The following is a 25,060-nucleotide window of genomic DNA, read 5'->3' as shown; positions in this document are numbered from 1 at the left end:
GTGTGCCCACTCTCCCTCTCTGCCCCCTTCTCTCTCTCTCTCAAATACATTAAAAAAATTAAAAAAATCAAAACTTATTTTTTCCATGTGCATATGTGTGGTGTGTGCATGTGTGTTTGCATGCATGTTCACATGTATGTGGGCACACATGTGTGCATGTGTGCATATGAATGTGGAGGCCAGAAATTCATATTGGGTGTTTTCCTCAGTGGCTTTCACCTTATTCACTGAGGCAGGTCTCTCAGTGGACCCAGAGCTCATGGATTCAGCTAGTCCAGCTGGTCAACTTGCCCTAGGGACCCCCATATCTACCTCCTGAACTCTGGGATTACAGGTGTGCTGCCATGCCCACCCACCTGGAACTTACGTGGGTGCTGGGGAACTGAACTCGGGTTCTCACGCTTGTCCAGGTAGAACCTAATTAACAAGGCCATCTCCACAGTCCAAATTTTAAGACTTTTAAAATTTTTATTTATTTGTTTGATAGAGAGACAGACAGACTGGGTGTGCCAGGGCCTCCAGCCACTGCAGACAAGCTCCAGACACGTGCGCCCCCTTGTGCATCTGGCTAACGTGGGTCCTGGGGAATTAAACCTAGGTCCTTTGGCTTTGCAGGCAAACATCTTAACCACTAAGCCATCCCTCCAGCCCCTCAAATTTGCTGGGTGTAGTGGTGCATGCCTTTAATCCCAGAACTAAGGAGGCAGAAGTATTGTTAAGAGGATCGTTATGAGATTGAGGCCACCCTGAGACTACATAGTGAATTCCAAGTCAGCCTGGGCTACAACCAGACTCTACCTCAGAAAAACAAAAACAAATACAAAACAAAACAAAAATCCAGGTGTGATGGCTCATGGCTCACTCCTTTCTTTAATTCCAGTACTCGGGAGGCAGAGGTAGGAGGATCGCTGTAAATTCGAGGCCACCCTGAGACTACATAGTGACTTCCAGATCAGCCTGGGCTAGGGAGAGACCCCACCTCAAACAAACAAACAAACAAACAAAACCCTTAAACTATATGTGGTGGCACATGCCTATAATTCCAGCATTTGGGATGCTGAGGTAGGATTGGCATGAAGCCAGCCTGGTCTACCTGGTGAGCTCCAGGCTAATGAGAGACCCTATTCAGGCTGGAGATATTGTTAAAGGCGCTCGCCTGCAAAGCCTGTACACATGGGCTTGATTCCCTAGGACCCATTTAAAGCCAGATGCACAAAGGAGTGCATTTGCAGTGGTGAGAGGTCCTGGTGAGCCCATTCTCTCTCTCTCTACTCATATGAATAAAGAAGTTATTTTTATAAAAGTGACCCTGTCCCAAAGGAGGTGGACAGTGTTTCTGAGGAACAACACATAAAGTTGTCCTCATATGTACACATACATACACATACATGGGCCTACATGTATACAAATATACCTACACACACTCCCCAAACACATGCAAAAATAAGAAAGCCCTAGAACAAATACTTAGGATTAAAAAAACACTGTCATGTGGCCCAGGAGGAAGGACGATGGAGAAACACCTTGGGCAGGGGAATGGATGTGGCCTTATGAGGTTGCTGGGCCGGTTCTCAGAGGCCTAGGGGGGCTGGTGAGGGACCTGTGGAAGAAATTTGGCTCCTGGTCTTGACTCTTACTATCCCAGAGGGCTACCTCAGTGTCACTTCCTTCTTGGGGAAGAACAGGGCTTGGGCAAGGTCAGATGTGGTCTTGGTTGTAGCCCTTCTGGTGGAGCTCAAGTCCCCTCCTTGCCTGGTCCTGTCTCAGCTCAGGTGGGTGCGGTTTCAGACTATGGCCAGCAGAGGGCGCTCAAGATCTGCAAGCGCTCCAACTTGTCACTGCTGCTTCACCATTGGTTCAGAAGATGGAGGAAAGGCCGCAGGCTGGACGAGGGTTCAGAGCCTGGGGTCCAGGATGGGTGGACAGCTGCCCATAGTCTGCTGAACAACACTGTGGGTCCAGTGCTCACAGTGAGGATGGTCACTCACTTGTTTTTTTTTGGGGGGGAGGGGTTTGAGGTAAGGTTTCACTCTAGCCCAGGCTGACCTGGCATTCACTCTGGATTCTCACGGTAGCCTCAAACTCCCCATGATCCACCTACCTCTGCCTCCCAAGTGCTGGGATTAAAGGCGTGCGCCATCATGCCACGCCCGGCTGAGGATGGCCTCTTCCTTGACTGGGAAGTTATGCCCAAAAAGCTGCCAGGAGGAGAGGTCATGGTCAGAGGCCTGGACTGCAGGCCCTGAGGGCTTTCAAGGGACAGCTTGGGTACAGTTTGCAGAATCATGCCCCCTCTCTCCCACCCTAGGCTAAGTGACCAGAGTCCAGAGGAGAATCTGGGGAAGCGCACACTTGGCTTGGGGATATCTGGCATGCCTGGGATGGAAGGGAAAGCAAAGATCTCTCTTGGATCGCTGGAGGTCAATGGACACCCTGGCTACCCCAGATCTGCGAGCAGCCTCAGGGAGCCTGGCTGGCTGGCTCCTGCTGGGTAAGCTCCCCAGCGTCTCAGTAAGGAATAGATTGTATCATTATCATCATCATTTTAGGACAGAGACATCATCTATGGCCCAGACTAGCATTATTATTATATTTTGTTTATTTATTTATTTTTTGTTTTTGTTTTTTGAGATAGGGTCTCACTTTGGCCCAGGCTGACCTGGAACTAACTATGTAGTCTCAGGGTGGCCTTGAATTTACGGCAATTCTCCTGTCTCTGCCTCCTGAGTACTGGGATTATATATATAAAATATATAATATTATAATATTTTAGAACAGAGATATGCACTATGGACCCAGGATGGCCTCAAACTCAGCACAATCCTACCAGTGCTTGCCATTATAGGTGTGTGGAGGAGGGGCAGTTCTTCTTGGGGACCCCTGGGACACACTAGGTGGGTTTTCTGAGGTCGTGCTGCCTGCCCCCTCCCTAGGCCCTCGGGTGCAACTGCTCAGCCTGGGAAGCAGCCAACCAGTGCAGTCCTTGTTCTCTCTGTCCCCAGTTGCTCTAAATACATGTACCAAACCAAGACAGTTTATAAAAGCCCCAGCCTTGGGTCTTGCCCATGGTGCTTACATGTGGCATCTGGGTGGGCATGCCACTTGCCCACCTGCCTGCATAAGTCATCATCCCAGAGAGTCTCCTGTCTCATGTCCTGTTGGGCAGGGGCGTGGATTTATTTCTTTTCCTGCCCCCTACCTGGAAGCTCCTGTGGGCATGTCTTCCAGGCCCCCAGAGAGATGCCTGGAGGACAAGTGACTGGCCCGAAGCAGATGCGGTAGTCCCAGCCCTGATTTGCCATGTGTGGACCATGTGCTGGGGATAGCTGGGACTGGAACAGATGTTCTATGTCCTCAACGTGCCCTGGGTGCTTTGGCTAACAACCACACAGAGTTAGGGCTCAGCACTAGCCCAGTTCACTCTGCCGTTGGTTAAACCTGATGGTGGTGATGGAGGTGGAGCTGTGTGTGGGGGTACAGCCTCCAGCACTTGGGAGACTGGGGCAGGAGGGTTGTAAATTTAAGGCCAGCCTGGGATACATAAGAAACCTTGCCTGCAAAGCCTAAGGAACCAGGTTCAACTCCCCAGAACCCATGTAAACCAGATGCACAAGGTGGCACACGCATCTGGAGTTCATTTGCGGTGGCTGGAGGCCCTGGTGTGCCCATCCTCTCCCTCTCTCATATAAACAATAATAATAACCAAACCAAGGGCTGGGGAAGATGACTCAGCTGATAAAGTGCTTGCCACACAAGCACGAGGATCTGAGTTGAGATGCCCAGCACCCACATAAAAGGTGGGCATGGAGGTATGCTCCTGTAACCCCAGTGCTAGAGAGGTGGAGATAGGAGGATGCCCAAGGCCAGCTCGTCTAGCTCAATCATAAAGCTCTGGGTTCCATAAGATACCTCATGCACGTACATATGCATGCAAAAAAAAAAAAAAAAAAAGAAATCTAGGGAACCCAGGGAATTGGCAGTGGAAGTTAGGGTTCAGCCAGGGGGGCTTTCCAGCATGTGTGCCAGGGAGGGAAGTTACCAACAGAGCTCTTCAAGCTAGCAGTCATAATTGACCAGGACTGGACAACTCTGGTGGTCTCCAGCCTCAGGTTTCTCATCAGAGAAATGGGTACAACTGCAGTCTGTTGCGTCTGGGCTTGTGAGGATTGCATGCCATCATTTCCATGAAGAGATCACGGCTCTGCACTCCCTGGTACAAAGAGTGCATGCTGACCAGCATTCAGGGGTGGAAAAATGAGGGTGTCTGTGTGCGTGTATGTGTAAGAGGAAGGAGGAATGGGCCTATCCTGGCACACCAGGGTCACACCATCAGATTCCCACAGACCCTTGTTCTCTACTGGGGGGAGGGTCTGAGCTGTTGGAGCTGGTCATCCTTCAGTCCGTTGCCACTTAAGGAGCTGCGTGTGACTGCAAGTGAACAGGTCTTTGCTGGGCTCCGAGGCTCCCCCAGCCAGCCTGCTCCCTGGACAATGTCCAGGAGGTCACTTACTCAAGTCTGCCTTGTCCGTCTCTCTGAGCTATGGGGGAATCAAATGAGGTGGTAGTAAGGCAGCCTTGAGGGGAGACTTGCTGAGATAGTCACATACCATCTACACTGTCTCTGAGCCTCACAGACGAGAAAGAAAACTCATGAAGAGGTTAAGCAGCTTGCCCAAGGCCACGCAGCCAGTAAGAGACAGTGTCTCCACCTCTAAAGCCCACGAGTCTGCGCCTCACCTGCCTCTGCTCTCACCCCATCCCCCACACGAGGAGAGCACGGCAGACTGCCGCTGAACTTTCAAGATGTCCCAGACCCTTCTTGAAAGCCTTCTCCAGCACTTACCACTTCCTGTTATGATCATCTGGGACCCCTGGGGTGGCTCAAAGTCTCAAGGTCATCTCCCAGTGACGGGGGTGCTGTCGGCAGGACCCGTCCCTCCTGATGGCCGATGACCCTTCACTGTCATATTTTGTACCTGAATGTTATGTGAGTCTACATGTAGTCACCCAAGGCGCCAGGAAGGATGGCTAGGGGCTGACTTCATAGGGATCCCAGATGACCTCAAAGTCTAGGGCCTGGGAGCTTTGAAGAGTAGCTCCGGGAAAGGGAACAAAGGGAGAGAGCACCGGAGAAGGGGTTGGGGAGCAGGAGGTAGGGGAGAGGGCTGAGGGTGGCAGGGGAGGAGGTCAGAGGTGGTAGAAAGGAAGCTCACCTTGAAAATCTCCTCTCTTCCTTTCTTTCACACTCTCTTTCTCTTTTACTATTTTTATTTATTTATTTGAGAGAGAGAAAGAAGGAGAGAGAGAGAGAGAGAGAGAGAGAGGCAGATAGAGAGAGAATGGGTGCGACAGGGACTCCAGTCACTGCAAACAAACTCCAGATGCGTATGCCACCTTATGCATCTGGCTTATGCGAGTCCTGGGGAATTGAACCTGTGTCCTTTGGCTTTGCAGGCAAGTGCCTTAACCACTAAGCAATCTCTACAGCCCTCCTACCTCTTTTTTTCTGAGGTAGGGTCTTGCTGGAGTCCAGGCTGATCTGGAACTCACTATGTAGTCTCAGGGTGGCCTCCTACCTCTGCCTCCCAAGTGCTGGGATTAAGGTGTGCACCATGATGCTCTTCCTCTCTTTTATTTTTAAATTATTGACAACTTCCATAATAATAGACAATAAACCATGATAATTCTCTCCCCCACTTTCCCCTTCACAACAACTCCACTCTTCATCATATCCCCTCCCCTCCCCTCAATCAGTCTCTTTTTTATTTTGATGTCATCATCTTTTCCTCCTATTATGTAGGTAGTGTCAGGCACTGTGAGGTCATGGATATCCAGGCCATTTTGTGTCTGGAAGAGCAAGTTGTAAAGAGTCCTACCCTTCCTTTGGCTCTTACATTCTTTCCATCACCTCTTCTGCAATGAACCCTGAGCTTTAGAAGTTGTGATAGAGATGTTTTGGTGCTGAGCAATCCCCTGTCACGTTTTCTCAGCACTACGTTAACTTTTGAGTCATCCCAGAAGTCAACAGCATCTGAAAAGAGAAGCTTCTCTAACAAAAGTGAAAGTAGCCTTAATTTATGGGTATGAACATTAAGAGAAGTGCTTACCAGGCAGTTTGGTCAGCATAATATATGCATTTTGCCAGACACCAACAGGTGTTACACCCCTAGGGCTCATGACTTGCCCCATCATAGGTTTTCAGTATCAGGTATGTATTCCCTCCTGTGGAGTGAGCCTCCAGTCCAATTAGAGAGTGGTTGGTTTCCCCCATAATAGACATACCACTATTGCACCTGTTGGCTCATTTGGCCTGGCTGGCCCAACTTAAGGCTTGCAGTATCCAGTATCCACTGTATTTTATGTCCACTGGTGACTTCTGTCTCTCTCTCTCATGGAGCTGCATGCAAGCAGCGTGGTTTTTTCCAGCTGTCAGCTGGTCTACATAGAGAACGTTTTCAGCTCAGCTGCAGCAGGATTTCTCAGTGACCTTGCAGCCTAAGTATGTGGAGTCTTCAGCAATAGGGTCTTACCATCTATTCCTGGTGGGAAACCAAAGGCCTCAGCAATGGCCCGTAATGTTTTGAAGCAACAGTGACCTCCCTGGCCAACAACTCACTGGAAGGTAACCCAACCCCAGCAATGAAAATTTTCTAGTGACAACCTCTGGCTTCTGGGTGCACCATTGTCCACGAAAAGTAAGTCTCCATACGGCTTCTTCAATACCCTCCTAGATTTTGATTAAGCCTCCTCCCTACTGTACCTTTACTCAATCTTCCCCTGACCTCACTTAGGCCTTTCCACCCCTAGCAATCTGTTTTTCTTTCTCTCTTTTGATGGTGTAGGGGTGTGATGGGAGCACGTGTTTTTGTGTGTGGCCGAGGGCACATGCTGGCTGTGATGCACGCGTGGAGGCCAGAGGGCAACTTTGGGTGTCAGTCTTCGCCTCCCCCCAAGACTGAGGCAGCGTCTCTAGTTCATTGCTTCCTTTGCCAGGCTAGCTGGCCCACGAGCTTCAGGCAGAGTCTGCCATCACCTCTTCATGAGTTTTCTTTCTCGTCTGTGAGGCTCAGAGACCGTGTAGATGGTATGTGACTATCTCAGCAAGTCTCCCCTCAAGGCTGCCTCACTACCACCTCATTCACTGGGGATACAGATGCCCACTGCATCAACTGGCATCTGGGTGCTGGCTCACACTTTCACTACAAATGCTTCACCCACTGGCCATCTCCCCAGCCCTGTGTGTTTTCTGGGTGCAAATGGGCTAGAGGTTGATGTTGGGTGTCATCCTTAATCCCTCTCTAACTTTTTTTTTTTTTTCCCCAGAGAGGGTCTAGCACGGAACCTGGAGCTCACAGCCTCAGCTAAACTAGCTAGCCAGCAAGCTCTAGGGACTGCGTCTGCATCTGCCTCCCCGGCCCTGGTATAACAGGTGTGTGTCACCATGCCCAGAGATTTTACGTGGATTCTAGGAATCCAAACTCAAGTCCTTATGCTTGCACCCTCCACGGAGCCACCCTCTCTCTGCCTTTTGTGTGTGGCTCTTTGGGCCTATAATCAGGCTCTTTGTCTCTGTTTCTCACCTCTCTACCCTTTGGCCCATCCCCTGGCTAGCCACCCCCCCCCCCACACAAACACCATGGACAAGACAGACCCAGGAGCTAACAGCCAGTCTGGCTTAGCTATGAGTCACATCACCTTTGCTCCCTGAATACTTAGGGGTGTTATAGATTTGAACATGAGGACTGCCGCAGCTCTGGTTGGTCACACTCGGCAGAACCCTTGCCTTAGACTTGAGGGGACACAGGGTCATGGCAGCAACGCCTCTGCTAAGACACCCTCAGGTGTGAGGTATAGAAGTTGCGAGGAAGCGGCGGGGGTGATACATGCAATACCAGTGGCTGTGCTCCTCCTGCAATGTCATCTTCAGACGCCAGGGGGCAGCTGGAGCCCAGCTTTGGCTTTAGGGTGGCCCGAAGGCCTCCACACTGTGGCTTGTCAATGCCGTCCCAACCCTGGCCTGCTGGGGCCAGCTGGGGAAGGAGGGGAACCCCTGCCCTGCTGAGCCCCCACCCTGAGACGTCTTCAACCTACAAGAGGTCCCGGAGAAGCGGCTGTGAGGAAGCCGCCCTGCGAGTGGGCTGGGGCTCTTGGCTCCGACCTATATGTATTCCTGGCTGGACTGCGTGTATAGGAGGAAGTGGAAGGATGAAGTGGGGAGCAGCCCTCCTTTCCTAACTGCCGGGGGTCCCTGCCGGGCCTGCTGCTCCTTCACCCTCCACTTCCCGAGACCTGGGTCAGGACACCCTACTTCTCTGGCCTTAAGTTTCTTCCACGGGGACGTTGCGGAATGAAGTGAGATCACACCAATCAGGGGCTCAATTCCTGTTGAAAAGAAAGTCTCCCCCAAGGCCTGGTGCACCCCTCCTTGTCTCTGAGGCTCTGGCTTGGAGACTTCTGTGAGTGTGGAGGGCTGGCCCAAGGAGCAGGCCCCAGCTCCCGCTGAACAAGGGGATGCAGGGATTAGAAGCAGGTTCGGAGGAGGTGGGTGATTTGGAGCGACCTACGGTTCCTGGTGCTCCCCTGGGTAGGAGAGACGCTGACTTCCATAGGTCTCCACTAGCTCCCACAAGAAGGGGCTGGCGGGAAGGGAACCCACTCACACACCACACATCTGCTTTGCTTGCATTTTTTAAATTTTATTTTTATTTTTTAAACTTGGCAAAGTGGGCCTGTGGGGCCGAGGTCCCCAGTTCTGCCTGCAGCAGGCCAGAGGAGGGAAGGTTTCGGGGGCTGGGGCATGGCCGGGAGGGCTGTCGGGCTTAGGTCCCCAAACAGTCCTTTAGACCCCCTTCTCACGGGGTGGGGAGCGTGGGGTGCTCAGCGATCCTTCTGTCCCGGGACACCTAGTGCGGGGGCCCAGCCCAGTCCTGCAGCAGGAAAAGGCGACCTCCTTCTGCACCGTCACCACCACCACCCCGCCGGCGAGGCGGCCCCTGCACGTGTTGGGGAGCGGCTCGTGTCCCGGGCTGTTCCTTGTTCGTCCTCCCCGCAGAGCCTGCCCAGCCCCTCCCGCCGATTCCTACGGCGTGAGGACCCCCAGCCCCGGACCCCGAGTACAAGGCAGGCCCTGTAATCGGAGCCTGGACCGCATGTGGCCGCGTCACCGGAGGGAGGCCGCCACCTGCGGAGGACGTGCCTGGCAGCGGCCCCAAGAACAGCCCGTCCCGGGGGCGGAGCGAGCCGAGCGCGGGAACTGGTGCGGGAGGGACGTTCGCGCGGCGCCCGCCTGGGGCCCCGCCAAGCCAGCGTTAGGGCGCTGCCTGCGCTGGGGGCGGCGGGGTGATCTGTGGCCGCGCACTCCTCGGGGCCGGGGGCTGGGAGGGGGCCGCGGGAGAGGGGCTTCGGAGGGTGTGTGTGTGTGTGTGTGGGGGGGGAAGCCGAGAGGCGCAAACTCCGTCGTGGGCCTGCTCCAAGTGTTCCTGCGAGGGTTGAGGTCGAAGGAGTGGTCACTTCATCCCTGACTGCTGGGGGGAGCTCAAGCAGCTTGCTGGACTTCTGTGAGCCCCCCCCCCATCCTCTCAAAACGGACATTATTAAAAAGATTTCTCTCTCCTGGGGGAAGGATGAAAGGCGGCATGGATTTTCGACCCTGGTGCAGGGCAGAGCCTTGAGCAGACACAAGAACGGAGATGTCTTAGGATGGCCATCTTCTGGTTTCCTGTAAGAGGCACCGTATCTGGGAGGGTCGTCCCCCCCCCATGTGGAAGGTCACCCTCTGTCCACAGCCCTCTAGGGCTTTCCAGAAGCAACAGAGCATGTGGCCCAGCCCCCAAGCCCTCTCCCTCTCGCCTTGACCCTGGGCCTGCATTCCCCACCTTCCATGATGGATGGGTGACATGTGGCCCGTGGCATGATGGAAAATTCTTGAAGGCCTTAATTTATCTGAACAGACAGCTCAGGGTCTCAGAATCCAGGGAGGCAGCTGGAGGCAAGTTTGAGTGAGGGTGAGAGGGGAGGGTGAGTTTCAGTCCTATGTTTGGTCACCCACTAGGAGAGGCCCAGGGCCTGGGGCTCTGGGTCAGGGGTGGCTATGACCAGACAATCATCTCAGGCACACACAAAAAAAGGGAGGCATGGGGCAGCCCGGGAAGCGCTGGCGCCAGGTCATCCATCAGGAGACAGCATGAGGCTAAGGATGGGACTCCTGGGCTCTGCCTCTGTCTTCCTGCTCCTAATCACCATGCTTCCCTTTGGGGCCACCAGTACCGGCAGCTGTAAAATGGGCTCACGACATGGACTGGCCAGCTATGGGGACACTGTTTGGACAACGGCGCCCCAGGGAACCAGGCTGGTTTAACTGTCCCAGTCCCTCCCAGGAGCTCCAGGAGAGCTGGGGCAGGATAGGAGAGATTCCTTTTGGATCCTTCTCCCGTTAGAGCTGATGAATCAGAGCTCAGAGCAGGGTTCAGGAGCTGGGACCGCGCGTCTGCCTTTACCTAGGAGCAAGAGTGAGACTTTAAAAAATATTTTTATTTATTTGAGAGACAGTGAGAAAGAGAAGCAGACAGACAGAAGGAGAACGGGCACACCAGGGCCTCCAGCCACTGCAAATGAACTCCAGATGCCTGCCTGAGCCACCATGTGCATCTGGCTTTATGTGGGTCCTGGGGAATCGATCCTAGGTCCTTTGGCTTTGTAGGCAAGCACCTCAACCTCTAAGCCACCCCTCCAGCCCCAAGAGTGAGATTTTAATGTTCAACAATCTACCTCCTCCTCTGAAGTTGTAAGTGACATGTAATGTCATCCGCTGAAAGAGTAAGTCCCAAAAGCTTCAGACACACTCAAAGTTTATTATTTCATGTTTTTCAGTGGTGGGGATCGATGGCGGAACCTATACACACACTCAGCAAGCACTTAACCACTGAGTTACTGCGGGCATGGCTGTGCCTGGGCGCTGGTGGGTCTGTTGTCTGAAGCACACTCTGGGAGTCTTGTGGCTGTCCCTGGTCCCATCTGGCCAGCAGGGGGGGCAGAAAGACAGTCCTTCACGGGACACGGAGCATACAGCATTTCTGACAGAGTTCCCTGGCTGACGCGGGCCCCACCTGGATACAGCAGGGCCGGGGCATGCGGTCTTTCCGTGTGCTCCGGGAAAGCCAAGAGGAGGGTGTGCGCGCTGCCACATAGGATGGGGCAAGAAGGACAGGAGGTAAACAGCATATAGCTTCCTCTGCCAGGCCGGAGATCCGAGAGCTAACATTCCCTTCCTACCCCTCTCTCTCCCCACTCCCGGGAAAGCAAACCTGTCCCTGCTAAACCCAGCCGGGGACCGGCAGCCCCCACCCTTTCAGTTCCTTGCAGCCAGAGTGCAAATACCGTTCTTTCTTGTTTCTTTTTCCCTTTGGATGTATGTTTAATTACAAAAATAGAACACGGGTTGTTGTAAGCAGACAGATGTTTGCTCGCCTGCAGGCCTCTGGGAGTGGAGGGCCAGGGGGTCCAGCCCCAGCCCCCTCTGGTATCTTTAACCACTCAGCCCCACTCCGGGGACCAATGTTTTAACAAGTCTGTTGGTGCCATCCCAGACTTGCAGAAGGTCAAATCTGTGCTCATGAGGCCAAGAGAAGGGGACACCTGGTTTGCCTACACAGCTGGTAAAGCAGAAAAATACAAGTAGGGAGCCCAAGTAGAAACCACAGCAGCCCAGGCAGCCCAGGGGTTCCCACCCCTGCTGCTTCCCAGTGGGGGTGTACTCTCTTTGCAGATGAGCTGGGCCTCGGGTGTACTCTCTTTGCAGATGAGCTGGGCCTCTAGGTGCCCCCCCCATAAAACAGGGTGTCCCCGTTCCATCCGATGGGGAGGATCTCAAGTCCCCCCCCCAGGCATCTTTCGGTACAGCCTTTGGGCAGGTGGGCCTCCCCTAGACTGCTCTTCTAGATGCCCACAGCATGGACACCCAAACCTTTCTGGACACTCTATGGGCCAGGTGGTCACTGTCCAAGGTGGCCTTGTGCCCAGGGTCTCTGGGAGGCCATTGTGGCCTTGAGAGGAACAAAGCCATGCCATGTCCTGACCCCAGATCAGTTGATATCATGGACTCACTGGCCTTTTTCAGCTTTTTTATTTTATTGGAAAAAAAAATTGTGACATCCCTACTTGTCATGGGAGATTTGTAATGTGGTGCACAGAGGAAAAATAAATCCCCCCAAATCACCAGATCTCCACCCTGTCCCTTCATCAGCTCCAGGCTTCAGGGCAGGCCTGTGTAATTACAGACCCCCTTCTTGGAGTTTCGGCCTACCTGACCGCTCAAGGTGGGACTCTGCCTGTCTCAGAGGCTCCACTGCCAGGGCCTGAGAGCTCTAGGCTCTCTTGCCAGGCTCCAAATGTGCCCGGCAGTCCTCACTCCCTACCTGAGCTGCCGTGGCTACACACTAAGTCAGCTACTGGACTTGGTGCTCTAAATAAAGGTTTCCTTTGGGGTCTGTCAGTAGGGATAGTGTTTGTCCCCCCACCCCAAGTCTGACCAAGAGGCTCTGCTGTGGGGGGGGGGGCGGGTCCTTCACCACAGTTTCCATCTAACCAGGACAGGCAGAACCCCCGAGTTCCTGGAGTGGCTTTTCCCAAACTTGAGGGACAGTGTCCTGATGGACACATCATGATGAGCCTGTATCCCATCTACCCCGGCAGACGCGACCACAGATCGGGCTCCAGACCTTGGCTCAAGGCTCTCAAGTTGAACAACCTATTGGCCCTCGGGAAGAGGAGAGTTGACCCGTGTCTCTACTTCTGTGCTCGAGGCCCTTGGGGTGGGCAGGTGTGCGAGGGATCTAGGTGCATAGACTCCTCGAAGGCAGGGATCCGTTTGCCCGGGTGCAGCGGGGCAGCCCAGTCCCGGTCCAGTTAGGACCAGGAACGAACAAGGTAGCAGTGGCGAGTTAATACCCCATCAGCTGGTGCAGGAGGCCCTATGGTGAGCGAGGGTGGTGGGGGGGATCAGGGGGGACCTGGCCAGACGCCGTGCCCAGCCCCGAAGGCCGAGGGGGGCGCTCGCGCCGCAGCCGCGTAGCCCCCCCGCCTGCAGACAAAGGAGCCCGCGGGGGGCGGGGGTGGGGTGGGAGTGTGTAGGGGGGGGAAAAATGGGGCGAGGGGGCGGGGCGTCGCGGTGTCACGTTACCGCCCGCAGCGCCCTTTAACTCGAGCCCCGCCCCCTGTCCCGCTACAGCGCGCTGGCCGCGGGGCCGCCAATCAGCATGCGCTCGCCACGGGCCCCGCCCGGCCCCGGGGGTGTGTGCGTGTGGCCAATGAGCGTGGCGCGGGGGCCGGGCCTTCGGGGGCGGGGCCTCCGGGGGCGGCCAATCGCCACGGTGTTGTTGAAACTGAAAATACTACATTATGCTAATCGCGGCGGGGCCCGCGCGCGCGGGGGTGGGGCCGGCGCGTATAAAGGGGGCGCAGGCGGGCTGGGCGTTCCACAGGCCAAGTGCGCTGTGCTCGAGGGGTGCCAGCTAGGCCCGAGTGAGCGAGCGGACAGGCAGGCAACCAGGCTTCGAGGGGGCGCGGCTGCGGCTGGACAGGACAAGCGAGCAAGACGGGAGCCGTCTACCGCCAGACAGCCAGGTAGCCGCCACGCCCGCCCTCCCGCCGCGGCCCCGGGGCCCAGGTGGACGCGGGCTGTGCGGGGGTCTCATCCGCGCCCAGCCTCCGCCCTCCTCCTCTCCCCTCTTCCTCCTCCTCTCGCTCCCCTGCCCTCTCTCGCTGCCCGGGGTTTGCGCAGCCCACTGCCATGTCCGACGTGTACCTTCGCAGAAGAGCGGCGATGGAACGCCTGGTCTCCAGCGACACCTATCCTGTGCTGGCGCGCAGTAGCGCCTGCCGTAGCCTCTTCGGGCCTGTGGACCACGAAGAGCTGGGCCGTGAGCTGCGGATGCGCCTGGCTGAGCTGAGCGCCGAGGACCAGAACCGCTGGGACTTCAACTTCCAGCAGGACGTGCCTCTGCGTGGCCCTGGGCGTCTGCAGTGGATGGAGGTGGATAGCGAGTCGGTGCCCGCTTTCTACCGCGAGACGGTGCAGGTGGGGCGCTGTCGCCTGCTGTTGGCGCCCCGGCCTCCCCCGGTGGCCGTGGCTGTCATCCCGCCTCCTGAGCCGCCGGTTGGCGAGGCCCTCGACGGCCTGGAGGAGGCGCCTGAGCAGCCGCCCAGCGCCCCGGCCCCGGTGGTGGCGCCCACCCCACCCCCAGTCCAGGCCGCGGCCGCGGCTGAGGAACCGGCTTCGGAACCGGCTCCAGAACCGAACCCGAACCCGGACGCTGCGCCCCAGGACGGCGCAGAGCAAGGCGCGAATCCCGCGCCGCGAGGCCAAGAGCAGAACGCTGAGCAGCCACTCTCGGGGATTCCGGGACGTCCCGCAGCTGCCGCCGCCGCCGCCGCGGCCGGCGCCACCAACGCGACCATCAAGAAGCTGTCGGGGCCTCTCATCTCCGGTGAGCCCCGAGCAGCCCCGCCCCGGCCCGGCCCCGCTTTGTCCGGCCGGCCGGGCTCTCCTTCGCCCTCGGGGGGCCTCGCCCGGTCCCCGCCTCCTCCCGTGGCATTAAAGGGCCCGCGGCGCGCAGAGCGCGGGTGCGTCCGCACCCCGTCTGCTTTAGGTGGGGTAGACCCCTAGATTGAGGAGGGCGTGGCGGGAGGGAGACCCCTCGGCGTGCGGGCCTCTGGCCCCGCAGCCCGAGCCCCTCTTAGACTTGGCGCGCGTGGCGCACAGGGGGTTAATCTTAGCGGCGGCCCCGGGGGGCTTGGCCACCGGACAAGGGGAAATGCTTACACAGCACTTTGCGCGGCGACGTAAACAAAGCTGACCCGCCGCGGACCTCGGCGCGGGCGGGGACGGCGCCCCCACCCCCGGCCCCGCGCCCCGTGTCCTCTTTGGGCCCCCTCGCGGGTGTCCCTAGCAGCCCCGCCCTGACCGTCCCGTGCGCATTTGTCGCCCAGCAGACTTCTTCGCCAAGCGCAAGAGATCTGCGCAGGAGAACAAGGGGTGCAACGACGTCCCTGCGGGGTGTCCCTCTCCTAGCGCGGCTCCCGGGGTGGGCGCGGTGGAACAAACCCCGCGCAAGCGTCTGCGATGAGTTAGGTGAGTCCGGCGCCCCCCGGGGGTCGCGAAGGGGCCGCCCCCGGGGGATTCCCGCCGTGTGCTCACTCGAGTCCCTTTTCTCGCAGTGTAGAACCTAAGAGCCCAAGAGAGGACTTGCCGGGAAGCTGGGCAGCAGACGATGGAAGAGCTCTGGGCCTCGCGGCTGTGGGACCGTTCTGATGTAGCAGCAACCGGCGATGGCCGCGAAACGCAGCCTTCCGTCTTGTGTTCAAAAAAAAAAAAAAAAAATCTGAAAACTGTGCAATGTAATAATAATAACGCTCTATATTGAAATGTATCATGTGCACGGATACACTGCTCCCGAGGTGTAAAGCTTTAAGAGCCACTTATTTGAAATGCTTAAATTCTGTTGGACCTCAGTGCAAGGGAAAAAAAAAGATAGGGGCAAAAACAAAAAAGAAGAAAAGGAGAAAAAGAGGGAAATTCCCCCCCCCCCGTATATCTGCACAAAAAGCTTTAAAAGTTATGCTAACTTATATCTTCTACTTATATCCATGCGTGGATGTCTCTGCCACGCAGCTGCTGGGTTGTTGGTTATACCAGAGGTGCTACAAGTTCCCACCACAGTCACCCACAGTATAAATTGACTTCTGTAGTAACACTCTAGCGGAAGAGTCCCTGCCGCACCAACTGTGGCACATATATATTCACTTAGCTTGCATGCCCACATGCTATTGGTATCGTAAACTTGGAGAGACCCTGAGCCATCTGTACCGCTGCCTGGCTCCTCGTGTGCGGGGTTCTAATAAAGAGGGCCCAAAAAAAAAATGCGCCTCCAGTCTGCTTGTGCGTCTACACCTCTGTACCCCTAAAAGCCAGCGATGGAACACTGCTGGCGCGGGCCCAGGACGGGTGGGGGAGGCGGTCGGTGGGGGTTTGGGGGGGCGGGGGGATGGAGGGCTGGGGGGGGGAGCAGGCCGGACATTGCCAGCACTTGACAGGCGAAGACTGCCTATCTAGGAACAAGGCTTTCTCCTGTCCTGCTCAGGACCTAGAGTTCGTCAACTGCCACTCAGAGTTTTGGAAAACAAGTATTTGTCCCAGCTCACAGGCTCCTTTTATTTTCATGGAGCCACCAGCAGAGATGAGGGTCTTGATGAGCACCCTTAGAGGTTACAGCGGCACCCACAGCACACACTGTGGTCAGTCAGGAAGCAGTTCTTTAGACATGAACCAGGTGGAGCCCCCAAAGCTCAAGGATTCCTAGTCTTGTGAGACAGGGCACCCCAAGAATGCGTCGCATTATGGGCTGGGGGGAGGGGAGTGGGTAAGGGGGGAGGGCACCTGCCAACAGGTGGGTTGGGAGAAGGGGGGTTGGGCTCAACTTCTGCTGTCCAGTTGGAGGCTGTGCCCTACACAGCCCTGCGCGGTTCCAGCCTGCTCCCCTTTACTCAAAAAGAGGGGGGTGTTCTTAATACCCGATCTATATAAACCACTGAAAATGGGATTTCAGTGGAAAGGATGACATAAAATTACAAAATCACAAACACACACCAGCCCACAGAATTCTTGTGGGTGTCTTGGGTCAGAAAGAAGAAGAGGAGCAGCCGAGGGACGCCATCAGGCCGTGCAAGGCTGGGCGAGATGGAGATTCACCCCCTGCCCCAAAGTGCCCGATGGCCCCTTTGGGATCATCAGGCTCCGAGAAATCCCCCTACCCCATTGAGAGGGCAGGCCCACTGACTCCCGTAGCCCCTCAGCCTGTCAATGATGCGGGAATTAGACCCCAGCAAGGAGAGTTGCCGTGGGCTTGAGCACTTGTGGGGTTGGGGTACCCCCAGGATCACCCAGATAAAAGGGCAACCCTTTCCTGGGGCTGGGTAGTAAAGGCATGAGCCAAGGGGACACTGGGCCTAGATCTTGGCAGGGGGTGGCACAGCCTCAGGGGGACCTGAATGAACAGCTGTTCTAGGTGACAGGAGTGGGGTGGGGTGCTCCCCCATAGCCCACATGCTGCAGGGAGGCCTCTGAGTCCTGGCTGGGCCAGGCATCTGTCCCCCGCTCTGACAGCTCTCACAGCACTCTCCCCGCGCCCACCTGCAACCCTGCTTTCCATGTCACACCGCCACTTTTTGGGTGTGGCCCCTACCCCCAAAGGTGTCTGAAGCAGGCACCCAAACGTGCCCAGCCTACGCAAACAGTGCTGTGTTCTGAATTACATGTGGCTGTGAGCCTGTATGGTCGCAGGCAGGCCATTACAGTCCTCAAGGACCTCAGTTTCCCTAACTGGGCTGGGAACTGTTTGGTGTCCTGCTGTTCTTCTCCCAGGGACATACGGGCTATTTTATGGCAGTGCCCTTGTACAATGCCTGGGCTGACAGACAGATGGCAGGTCTGTCATCCTACATACTAAGTGGTCAAACCACACCAAGATGCCAGGGAGAGGGGTAGGTGGGTCTAAAATTGGGGTTCTCCAGGACCCTTCAATAGAGCAGCCTGGACCAATGCTGTAAAGGGAGGAAGGTTGAGTGAGCTAGAGCCAGAGGCATGGGAGGGTCCCCTGGTACCTGGGCCTTAGTGGGAGTTAGGTCAGCTTGCGGGTTACGTGATTCAGGATGGGCATACACTTTGGAGTGTGCCTGCTGTGGCTTCTCCTTTTCTGATTTCTCCTCCTGGCCTTTCCTGGGCCTGATGGGAGGGGTCAAAGGTTGGATTTTGTTGCAGGCAGTAGGGAACCTGGACAGAAGCAAGGGAGCCAGGCGTGGTGGCGCACGCCTTTAATCCCAGCACTTGGGAGGCAGAGGTAGGAAGATTGCCACGAATTCAAGGCTACCCTGAGACTATATAGTGAATTTCAGGTCAGTCTGGGTTAGAGCAAGACCCTACCTCAAAAAACAAACAAACAAACAACAAGCTAAAGCAAGGGATCCACTGCTGACTGAGACCCAGAGAAACAGTAAGAAGGTAGGAGGGTGGCAGGAGGGTGCTGCAACCACGGGGGCATAAGGCCGAGTGACAGTCCTGTGGAATTGTGCATGTCGGAGACACACAGGAAAAATAAAAGCCCCAGTTCCTGGGATCCATGCGAGGATAGGACAATAAGACCACTGAGCCGCAGAGCGCACGAAGGTGCAGAGCAGCCAGCCAGGTTTTGTTGGAGACAGGACATGGCAGGAAGGCCTCCAGCTCCTCACAGCCGGCACATGCCTATTCAATAGTCAAGATCGGCCAGGCTGGCAGAGGAAACAGCTTGTGCCAAGGCCCTGAGGCCTGGGGTGTTCCTGAAGCAGGGAGCTGGAGTGGCTGTAGGTGGGGCTGGGGGAGGCTATGAGTTGTATTTCATGGAAGACCCTTGGGGCCTCTTGATAGAGTTGGGGGGTGGCAGGGAAGCAGGCAGTAGGAGGTCTAAGGTTTCTAGGGGTGTGTGAATTGGGTGTGGGGTCTAAGAGCTAAACAAGCCTTCCAAAGAAGGGCAGAGGGCCTAGACTTTTGCTTTCAGTTGTAAAGTATTCCTGCCACTCTGTATTAATTTCTACTCTTGGTCAAACACTAGGGACTCTGGAGCACATTAGTTCTCTCAACAGCTATGCTGGCTAGACATGAGCACCCATGTCACAGAGTGAGGCTCAAGGGGCAAAAGAGCTGCGCATTACCACTGTTGGTTAGGCCCCCAGGCCACTGTCATCCAGCACTGCCACCTTTAAGCCCACTAAGATCAGAGCTCTGAGCATCTTTCCCTCCCCCCTCCCTTCTTTCCTTCCCCCCTTCCTTCCTTCCCCTTCCTTCCTTCCTTCCTTCCTTCCTTCCTTCCTTCCTTCCTTCCTTCCTTCCTTCCTTCCTTCCTTCTTCCCTCCCTCCCTTCCTTTTTCTTTCTTTTTATAGACTTAGTAGAGTTTTTTTTTTCTCTTAAAATAATATTTAAAAAATTTGTAGCTAGGTATGGTGGCACAGGCCTTAAGTCCCAGCATTCAGGAGGCTGAGATAGGAGGATCTCTGAGAGTTCAAGTTCAGCCTAGGACCACAGAATGAGTTGTAGGTCAGCTTGGGCTAGATGAGACCCTGCCTTGCAAAAAACCAAAAGAAAACACAAAAACATGTGTGTGTGTGTGTGTGTGTGTGTGTGTGTGTGTGTGTGTACATATGCCCCAGACATGAGTGGAGTCAAAGGTCAACCTCGAGGTGCCTGTACTCCACCTTCTGAGGGCCAGACTGGATGCACGCACCACTTCATCCGCAGCTTAATCTGAGAGTTAGGGAGCTGAGCACCAGCCAGTGGGGTTTGAAGACAAACATCTTTAACTGCTAAGGCATTCCCCCAACCCCTGTTTTCATTTCTGACACTGGGATAACGTCTATGGTTCACACCCAGGTTCATTCAGGAGGACTGTGTGTTCTGTGGGTTTGGGCAGGGGACAAATGTCTGGTGCTCTGTGTCCATCACCATGGTGTCATACAGACTGGCGTAACTGTCCTGTGCGCCCCTGCTTTGCCCTCCCCTTGCCTTCACTCCTCTCCTCGCTTCTGCCTTTTTCCAGAATGTCTTGTGGCTGGATCCAACTTTGCAGCCTTTTTAGACTGGCTTCGTTTACTTAACCAGTTGCACTCAAGGTCTTTCTAGGCTCCAAGCTCCATTTTTCTTTAGCATGCAATCATGGCCCATCTTCTAATGCTCCCCGTGTGTCCATCTGATTAGCCATTGAAAGACATTGCAGCTGCTTCCACATTGAGCAATTGTGAATAAAGCCCCTGTAAACACCTGTGGGCAGGTTTTCGCGTGTATCTAAGTTTTCAGCTCGTTTGACAAATACCAAGGAGTAAAACTGCTAGGCTGTATAGGAGGAGCGTGTCCAGTTTTGTGCTAACTTCCAAAGTGGGCTGCAGTGTTCTGATCCCCACCAGTAATTAGGAAGTTCCTGTGAAACACGTGTTCCGAATGCTTGTCTTCTGGGGAGCACACCAACCACCAATTTTGGATGAATTAAAACAAAATCTTGGGCTGTAGATAATAGTTAAGTTGGCAAAGTGATTATCTAGCATGCACAAAGGCCTGGATTTGATCTCCCATATGGTATACCAGGTGTGGTGGCACATACCTGTAATCTCAATACTCAAGAGGTAGAGGCATGAAGATCAGGAGTTCAAGATCATTCTTGGCTACATAGTGAATTTGAGGATCCTGTCTTGAGTGAATGTATGAATAAATAAATAAGGGCTGGGAAATGGCTCGGTTGATAAAGTACGCAAGTATGAGGACCTGAATTTAACCCCCCAAATCCAGGTAATAATTCTAGGAGTGGTGCATGTATCTGTAGTCTCAGTGTTGAGGTGGTAGAGACAGTAGGATCCCTGGGGCTCACCTAATTGGTGAGCCCTCAGCCAGTGAGGGACTTTTGTCACAAAGGAGGTTGTCCCTGAGAATGACACCTGAGGTTCTCTGGTCTCTACGTGCACACTCACATATGTACACCCATCTGTACAAACATGAGGGTGCACACACATAAAGTAACTTAAAATTCCCAAGCCAGGGGAGATGGCTTACACCTGTAATTCCAGCATTTGGGAGGCTGAGGAAGGTGGATGAGCATGAGACCAGTCTGGTCTATATTGTGAGTTTGAAGCCAGCCTGGCTACAGAGTGAGACCCTGTCTCAAAAGAAACACAGAATAGGGTCTGGGGAGGAAAGTTGGCAGTTAAAGACCCGTGCTGACAAGCCTGCTGATCTGACTTTGACCCTTAGCAGCCATGTAAAGCCTAATGTAAAGTGGCGCCTGGGTCTATTATCCCAACGCGTCTACGGCAATGGGAGGGGGAACCAGGAGCATCAAAAAGCTCATCATCATCTTCATTGTCGTCAGCAGAAGCAGCAACAGCAAGAGAGACACCATCTCCAAAGAAGGTGGAGGAAGAGGAGAAACACAACGAGGTTGTCCTCTGACCTCCACACATGTGCTGTGGCACACGTGTGCCCACACACACACATCATATACATGCACGCACACCCACACACGCATGAATAAATAATAAAAAGAGGGAAAAAAAGGGGCTGGAGAGATGACTCAGCAGCTAAGGTACCTGCCTGCAAAACCTAATGACGGGAGTTTGATTCCCCAGTACTCACATAAAGCCAGATGCACAAGGTGGAGCATGCATCTGGAGTTCATTTGCATGACTAGAGGCCCTGGTGTGTCCATGCTCTCTCTTTCTCTGCTTGAAAAAAAATACACACACACACACACACACACACACACACACACACATATGTTTGGTTTTCTGAAGTAGGGTCTTGCTTTAGCTCAGGCTGACCTGGAATTCACTATGGAGTCTCAGGGTGGCCTCAAACTCATGGTGATCCTCCTACCTCTGCCTCCCGAGTGCTGGGATTAAAGGTGTGCACCACCACACCCTGCTAAATAAAAATATTTTTAAAAATATATGTAAAAAATGGAAAAAAAGAAGAGCCAATGAAACCCCTAAATTCCTTTTTTTTTATTTTCACAATTTTTATTAACATTTTCCATAATTATAAAAAATATCCCATGGTAATACCTCCGAAACCCCTAAATTCTATCTCCAGCATAATGAAAAACAAAGTCCTAGAGCCAAGTGCACGGTGACGCACACCTGGAATCCCAGCCACTGGGGACAATTCATGAGGTGGAAGCCAGCCTAGATTGTAAGTCAGGACCCTATTTCATTTTTATTTATTTTTAATTCATTAGTTAATTAATTAATTTTTGTTTTTTCAAGGGAAAGTCTTGCTCTAGACCAGGCTGACTTGGAATTCACTATGTAGTCTCAGGGTAGCCTCGAACTCACGGCAATCCTCCTACCTCTGCCTCCAGAGTGCTGGATTAAAGATGTGTGCCACCCTGCCCAGTCCTTCTTTGCTGTTTTTGATTTTTGAGGTAGGGTCTCACACTAGCCCAGGCTGACTTGGAATTCACTATGTAGTCTCAGGGTGGCCTTGAACTCACCGTGATTCTCCTACCTCTGCCTCCCTAGTGTTGGGATGAAAGGTGTGTGCACCACCATGCTGGCATCAAGACCCTATTTCAAAAGAAAAACTAAAAGGGAAGACAGGATCCCTCATTCCAGCTTGGACTCATCAGAACGGAACACAATTAAAAGTGCTAACAATCACAGTGTTATGGGGTGCTCTGAGTTGTTTGACCTGGCTGGGGATAATGGAAGCCATTCTTCACCTAACAGGCCACATAGTCATTTGTATTATTGTTTAAATATTTGCTGCATTGCCCTCCGGAAAGATTCTGCATGAGGCTATTAGGCAAGCCCACATGACTTGGGCTGGCCAGTGATGTCACCTGCAGGATGTATGTGGCTTCCAAAAAGAGCCTGCCTTCTCCTCCCTGGTGTGAGACCCACAAGACTGCAGATAGAAGCTTCTCTTCTGGGAAGACAAAGCAGGGCTCAGCCATAGTTGACTAGCCCGGCACCATCACAGCCAGAGAGAGATGTTCCAGGCTTATTGCTGGCATTGAGAGTGTGGGGCGTGTCTGTTACACAGCACACTGTAAGCCAGGCCAACAGATACACTTCCTTTGAGGATACCAGCTCACTGTGTGTGGGAATGACAGCGAGGGCCTGGTGGCATGGTGCTGTCATGCTGAGCACTTGGTGCTGTGGTTTGTATATGGCTTGAGTGGGTTCCCCAAGGGCTTATGGAATGGAAGCTTGGTCCACAGCATGCCAGTGTTAAAAGGTGGGGTGGGGGGCGGCTGGAGTGATAGCTCAGCAGTTAATGTGTTTGCCTGAGAAGCCTAAGGACTCAGGTTCGAATCCCCAGGACCCACAAGGGGGCACATGCATCTGGAGTTTGTTTGCAGTGGCTAGAAGCCTTGGCACACCCATTCTCTCCCTCCCTCTGTCTGCCTTTCTCTCTAGCTCTCTCAAATGAATAAATTTTTAAAAATTATTTGAGAAAGAGAAGGAGAGAGAGAGAGAGAGAGAGAGAGAGAAAGAGAGAGACAGAATGGGCACAACAGGGCCTCCAGCCACTGGAAACAAACTCCAGACGCGTGCACTAGCGTGTGCATTTGGATTTACATGGGACCTTGGGCTTGCTGGCAAGTGCCTTAGCCACTAAGCTATCTCTCCAGCCCTTAGTGTAACATTCTTAACAATTTCCCGTAGCTTATTCTGAAAATCAAGCTATGTTCTTTGAGGCCTTGTGCAAGAGTTTCCAAGGATACTGACTGTCACCTGGATGCGTCCACAGACAAGCCCTAGTTGCAAAGTAGAGATGACCTCTTGAGGTCTCATGGGCATCGAGTGCTGGGATTAAAGGCGTGCGTCACCACACCTGGCTCCAGTGATCTCTTACATGTCAGAACCGATCCCAACACTTTGTGGTTTAAAGCAGTGCTTTTTCAGATGCACAAAGTGGCACATGTATCTGGAGTTCGTTTGCAGTGGCAAGAGGCCCTGGTTGTAGCTGTTGTCTCCCCACCTCCTTGCAATAATAATAATAATAATAATAATAATAATAATAATAATAATAGTGTGGCTCTGCTGTGTGTGGTGTCGGCGAGGGCTGTGGGCCTTGGGCTGGGATCAAACATCCAAGATGGCTCATCTCCCACGTGGCTGAGCTGGGCGCTTCCAGCGAGTCCTGGGTTCCTAGCATGTGGCTTCCTCACAGCATGACTGCCAGACACCACAGGCCAGTGTTCCCGGAGTCCCAGGTGGAAGCTGAGCGGCCTCTGCAGACTTTGCCCTAGAGGGTGGCATGGTGTCACCTCTGCCTCAGCAAGAAGAGGGACAAAGAATTTGCCGCCATCACGGCCCTTGTGATGTTCTGTGCCGGCTTGACTTCAGGGTCACGATCAGCCTGAATTCAAAACAGAAACAAACATTCCGCCCCCCCCAACCCCCGGGCATAGATAATCAGTAGCAAACTGAAAAAAAAAAAAGAAAATCTTGAAACGTTCAAATGCCAGACATGGCTTTCTGCTTGACAAACCAGAAAGATGTGGGTCCCGGTGGGGACCAGGAGCTGCAGCACAGTTGGCCAGGATGCGTCATCCTGGAGCCACAAGTATGCCACCAAAACCCCTGGCAAGGGCACCTGCCCATAGTCCTTTATGTCCCGTTTTCCTGTGTGTGGATATCCATGATGTGTACATGCGTACATACATTGTACACATCTACTGGACACATTTAATGTGTCTACATCAATACATACAGTGGTCATACATCTAATTTTTTTTGTGTGTGTGTGGGGGTACAAGTACATTTATATGCACATGCTTGTGGAGGCCAGAGGACAACCTCCAGTGGCATTCCTCAAGAGCCATCCTGGCCGTGCGTGGTGGCACATGTCTTTAATCCCAGCCCTCAGGAGGCAGAGGTAGGAGGATCGCCGTGAGTTCTAGGCTACCCTGAGTCTACATAGTGAATTCCAAGTCAGCCTGAGCTAGAGTGAGACCCTACCTCAAAAAAAATAAAAATAAAAATAAAAATAAATAAAGAGCCATCCACCTTTAAAAAAATTATTTGTGTGTGTGGTGTGTGTGTAGGGTGTGAGTGTGTGTGGATTTGTGCATAGATGTGTGTGTGGGGGTATGTGTGTGTGGGTGGAATGTGTGTGTGGTGTGAAGGGGCATGTGTGTGAGAGAGAATGGGTACAACAGGGCCTCTAGCCACTGGAAACAAATTCCAGACACATGCACTACCTTGTGCATTTGCATTAGGCTTTACATGGGTCTTTTGGCTCGCTGGCAAGTGCCTTAACCACTAAGGCCGCTCTCCAGCCGTAGTGTAGCATTCTTAAGAACTCCCCGTCCCTTATTCTGAAAATGAAAGCTATGTTCTTTGAGGCCTTGTGCAAGAGTTCCCAAGGCATCAGATACTGACTGGGAGTGTGTGTATGGTGGTCGGGGGCCATATGTGTGTGGGGAGTGTGTGGGGATGCATGCCATGTGATGGTTATGTTGTACAGCATTGAGATATCCG

General features: G+C 53.7%; 1 protein-coding gene across 6 annotated transcripts; it reads left to right on the top strand.

The window, feature by feature from the left end:
- Positions 1 to 13,459: 13,459 nt before the first annotated feature.
- On the top strand, positions 13,460 to 15,916 carry Cdkn1c (cyclin dependent kinase inhibitor 1C). 6 transcript variants are annotated; one of them, XM_045140518.1, is made up of 4 exons: positions 13,460 to 13,620; positions 13,810 to 14,483; positions 14,986 to 15,127; positions 15,214 to 15,355. In XM_045140518.1, exons 2-3 carry the CDS (start codon positions 13,820 to 13,822, stop codon positions 15,120 to 15,122), a joined length of 801 nt encoding a protein of 266 aa, XP_044996453.1. In that variant the 5' UTR covers positions 13,460 to 13,620; positions 13,810 to 13,819; the 3' UTR covers positions 15,123 to 15,127; positions 15,214 to 15,355. The 6 variants fall into 6 exon arrangements, with proteins under 6 accessions (XP_044996453.1, XP_044996445.1, XP_044996460.1 ...); XM_045140510.1 differs by lacking the exon at positions 13,460 to 13,620 and having other exon boundaries at positions 13,661 to 14,483; positions 15,219 to 15,357; XM_045140506.1 differs by lacking the exon at positions 13,460 to 13,620 and having other exon boundaries at positions 13,668 to 14,483.
- The last annotated feature ends 9,144 nt before the right edge of the window (positions 15,917 to 25,060 follow it).

The sequence above is a fragment of the Jaculus jaculus genome, chromosome 1, assembly GCF_020740685.1.
Source record: "Jaculus jaculus isolate mJacJac1 chromosome 1, mJacJac1.mat.Y.cur, whole genome shotgun sequence".
In the NCBI taxonomy this organism is placed as follows: Eukaryota; Metazoa; Chordata; class Mammalia; order Rodentia; family Dipodidae; genus Jaculus; species Jaculus jaculus.
Note: the sequence above shows the minus strand (reverse complement) of the source record. Positions and strands in the feature narration are given on the sequence as shown.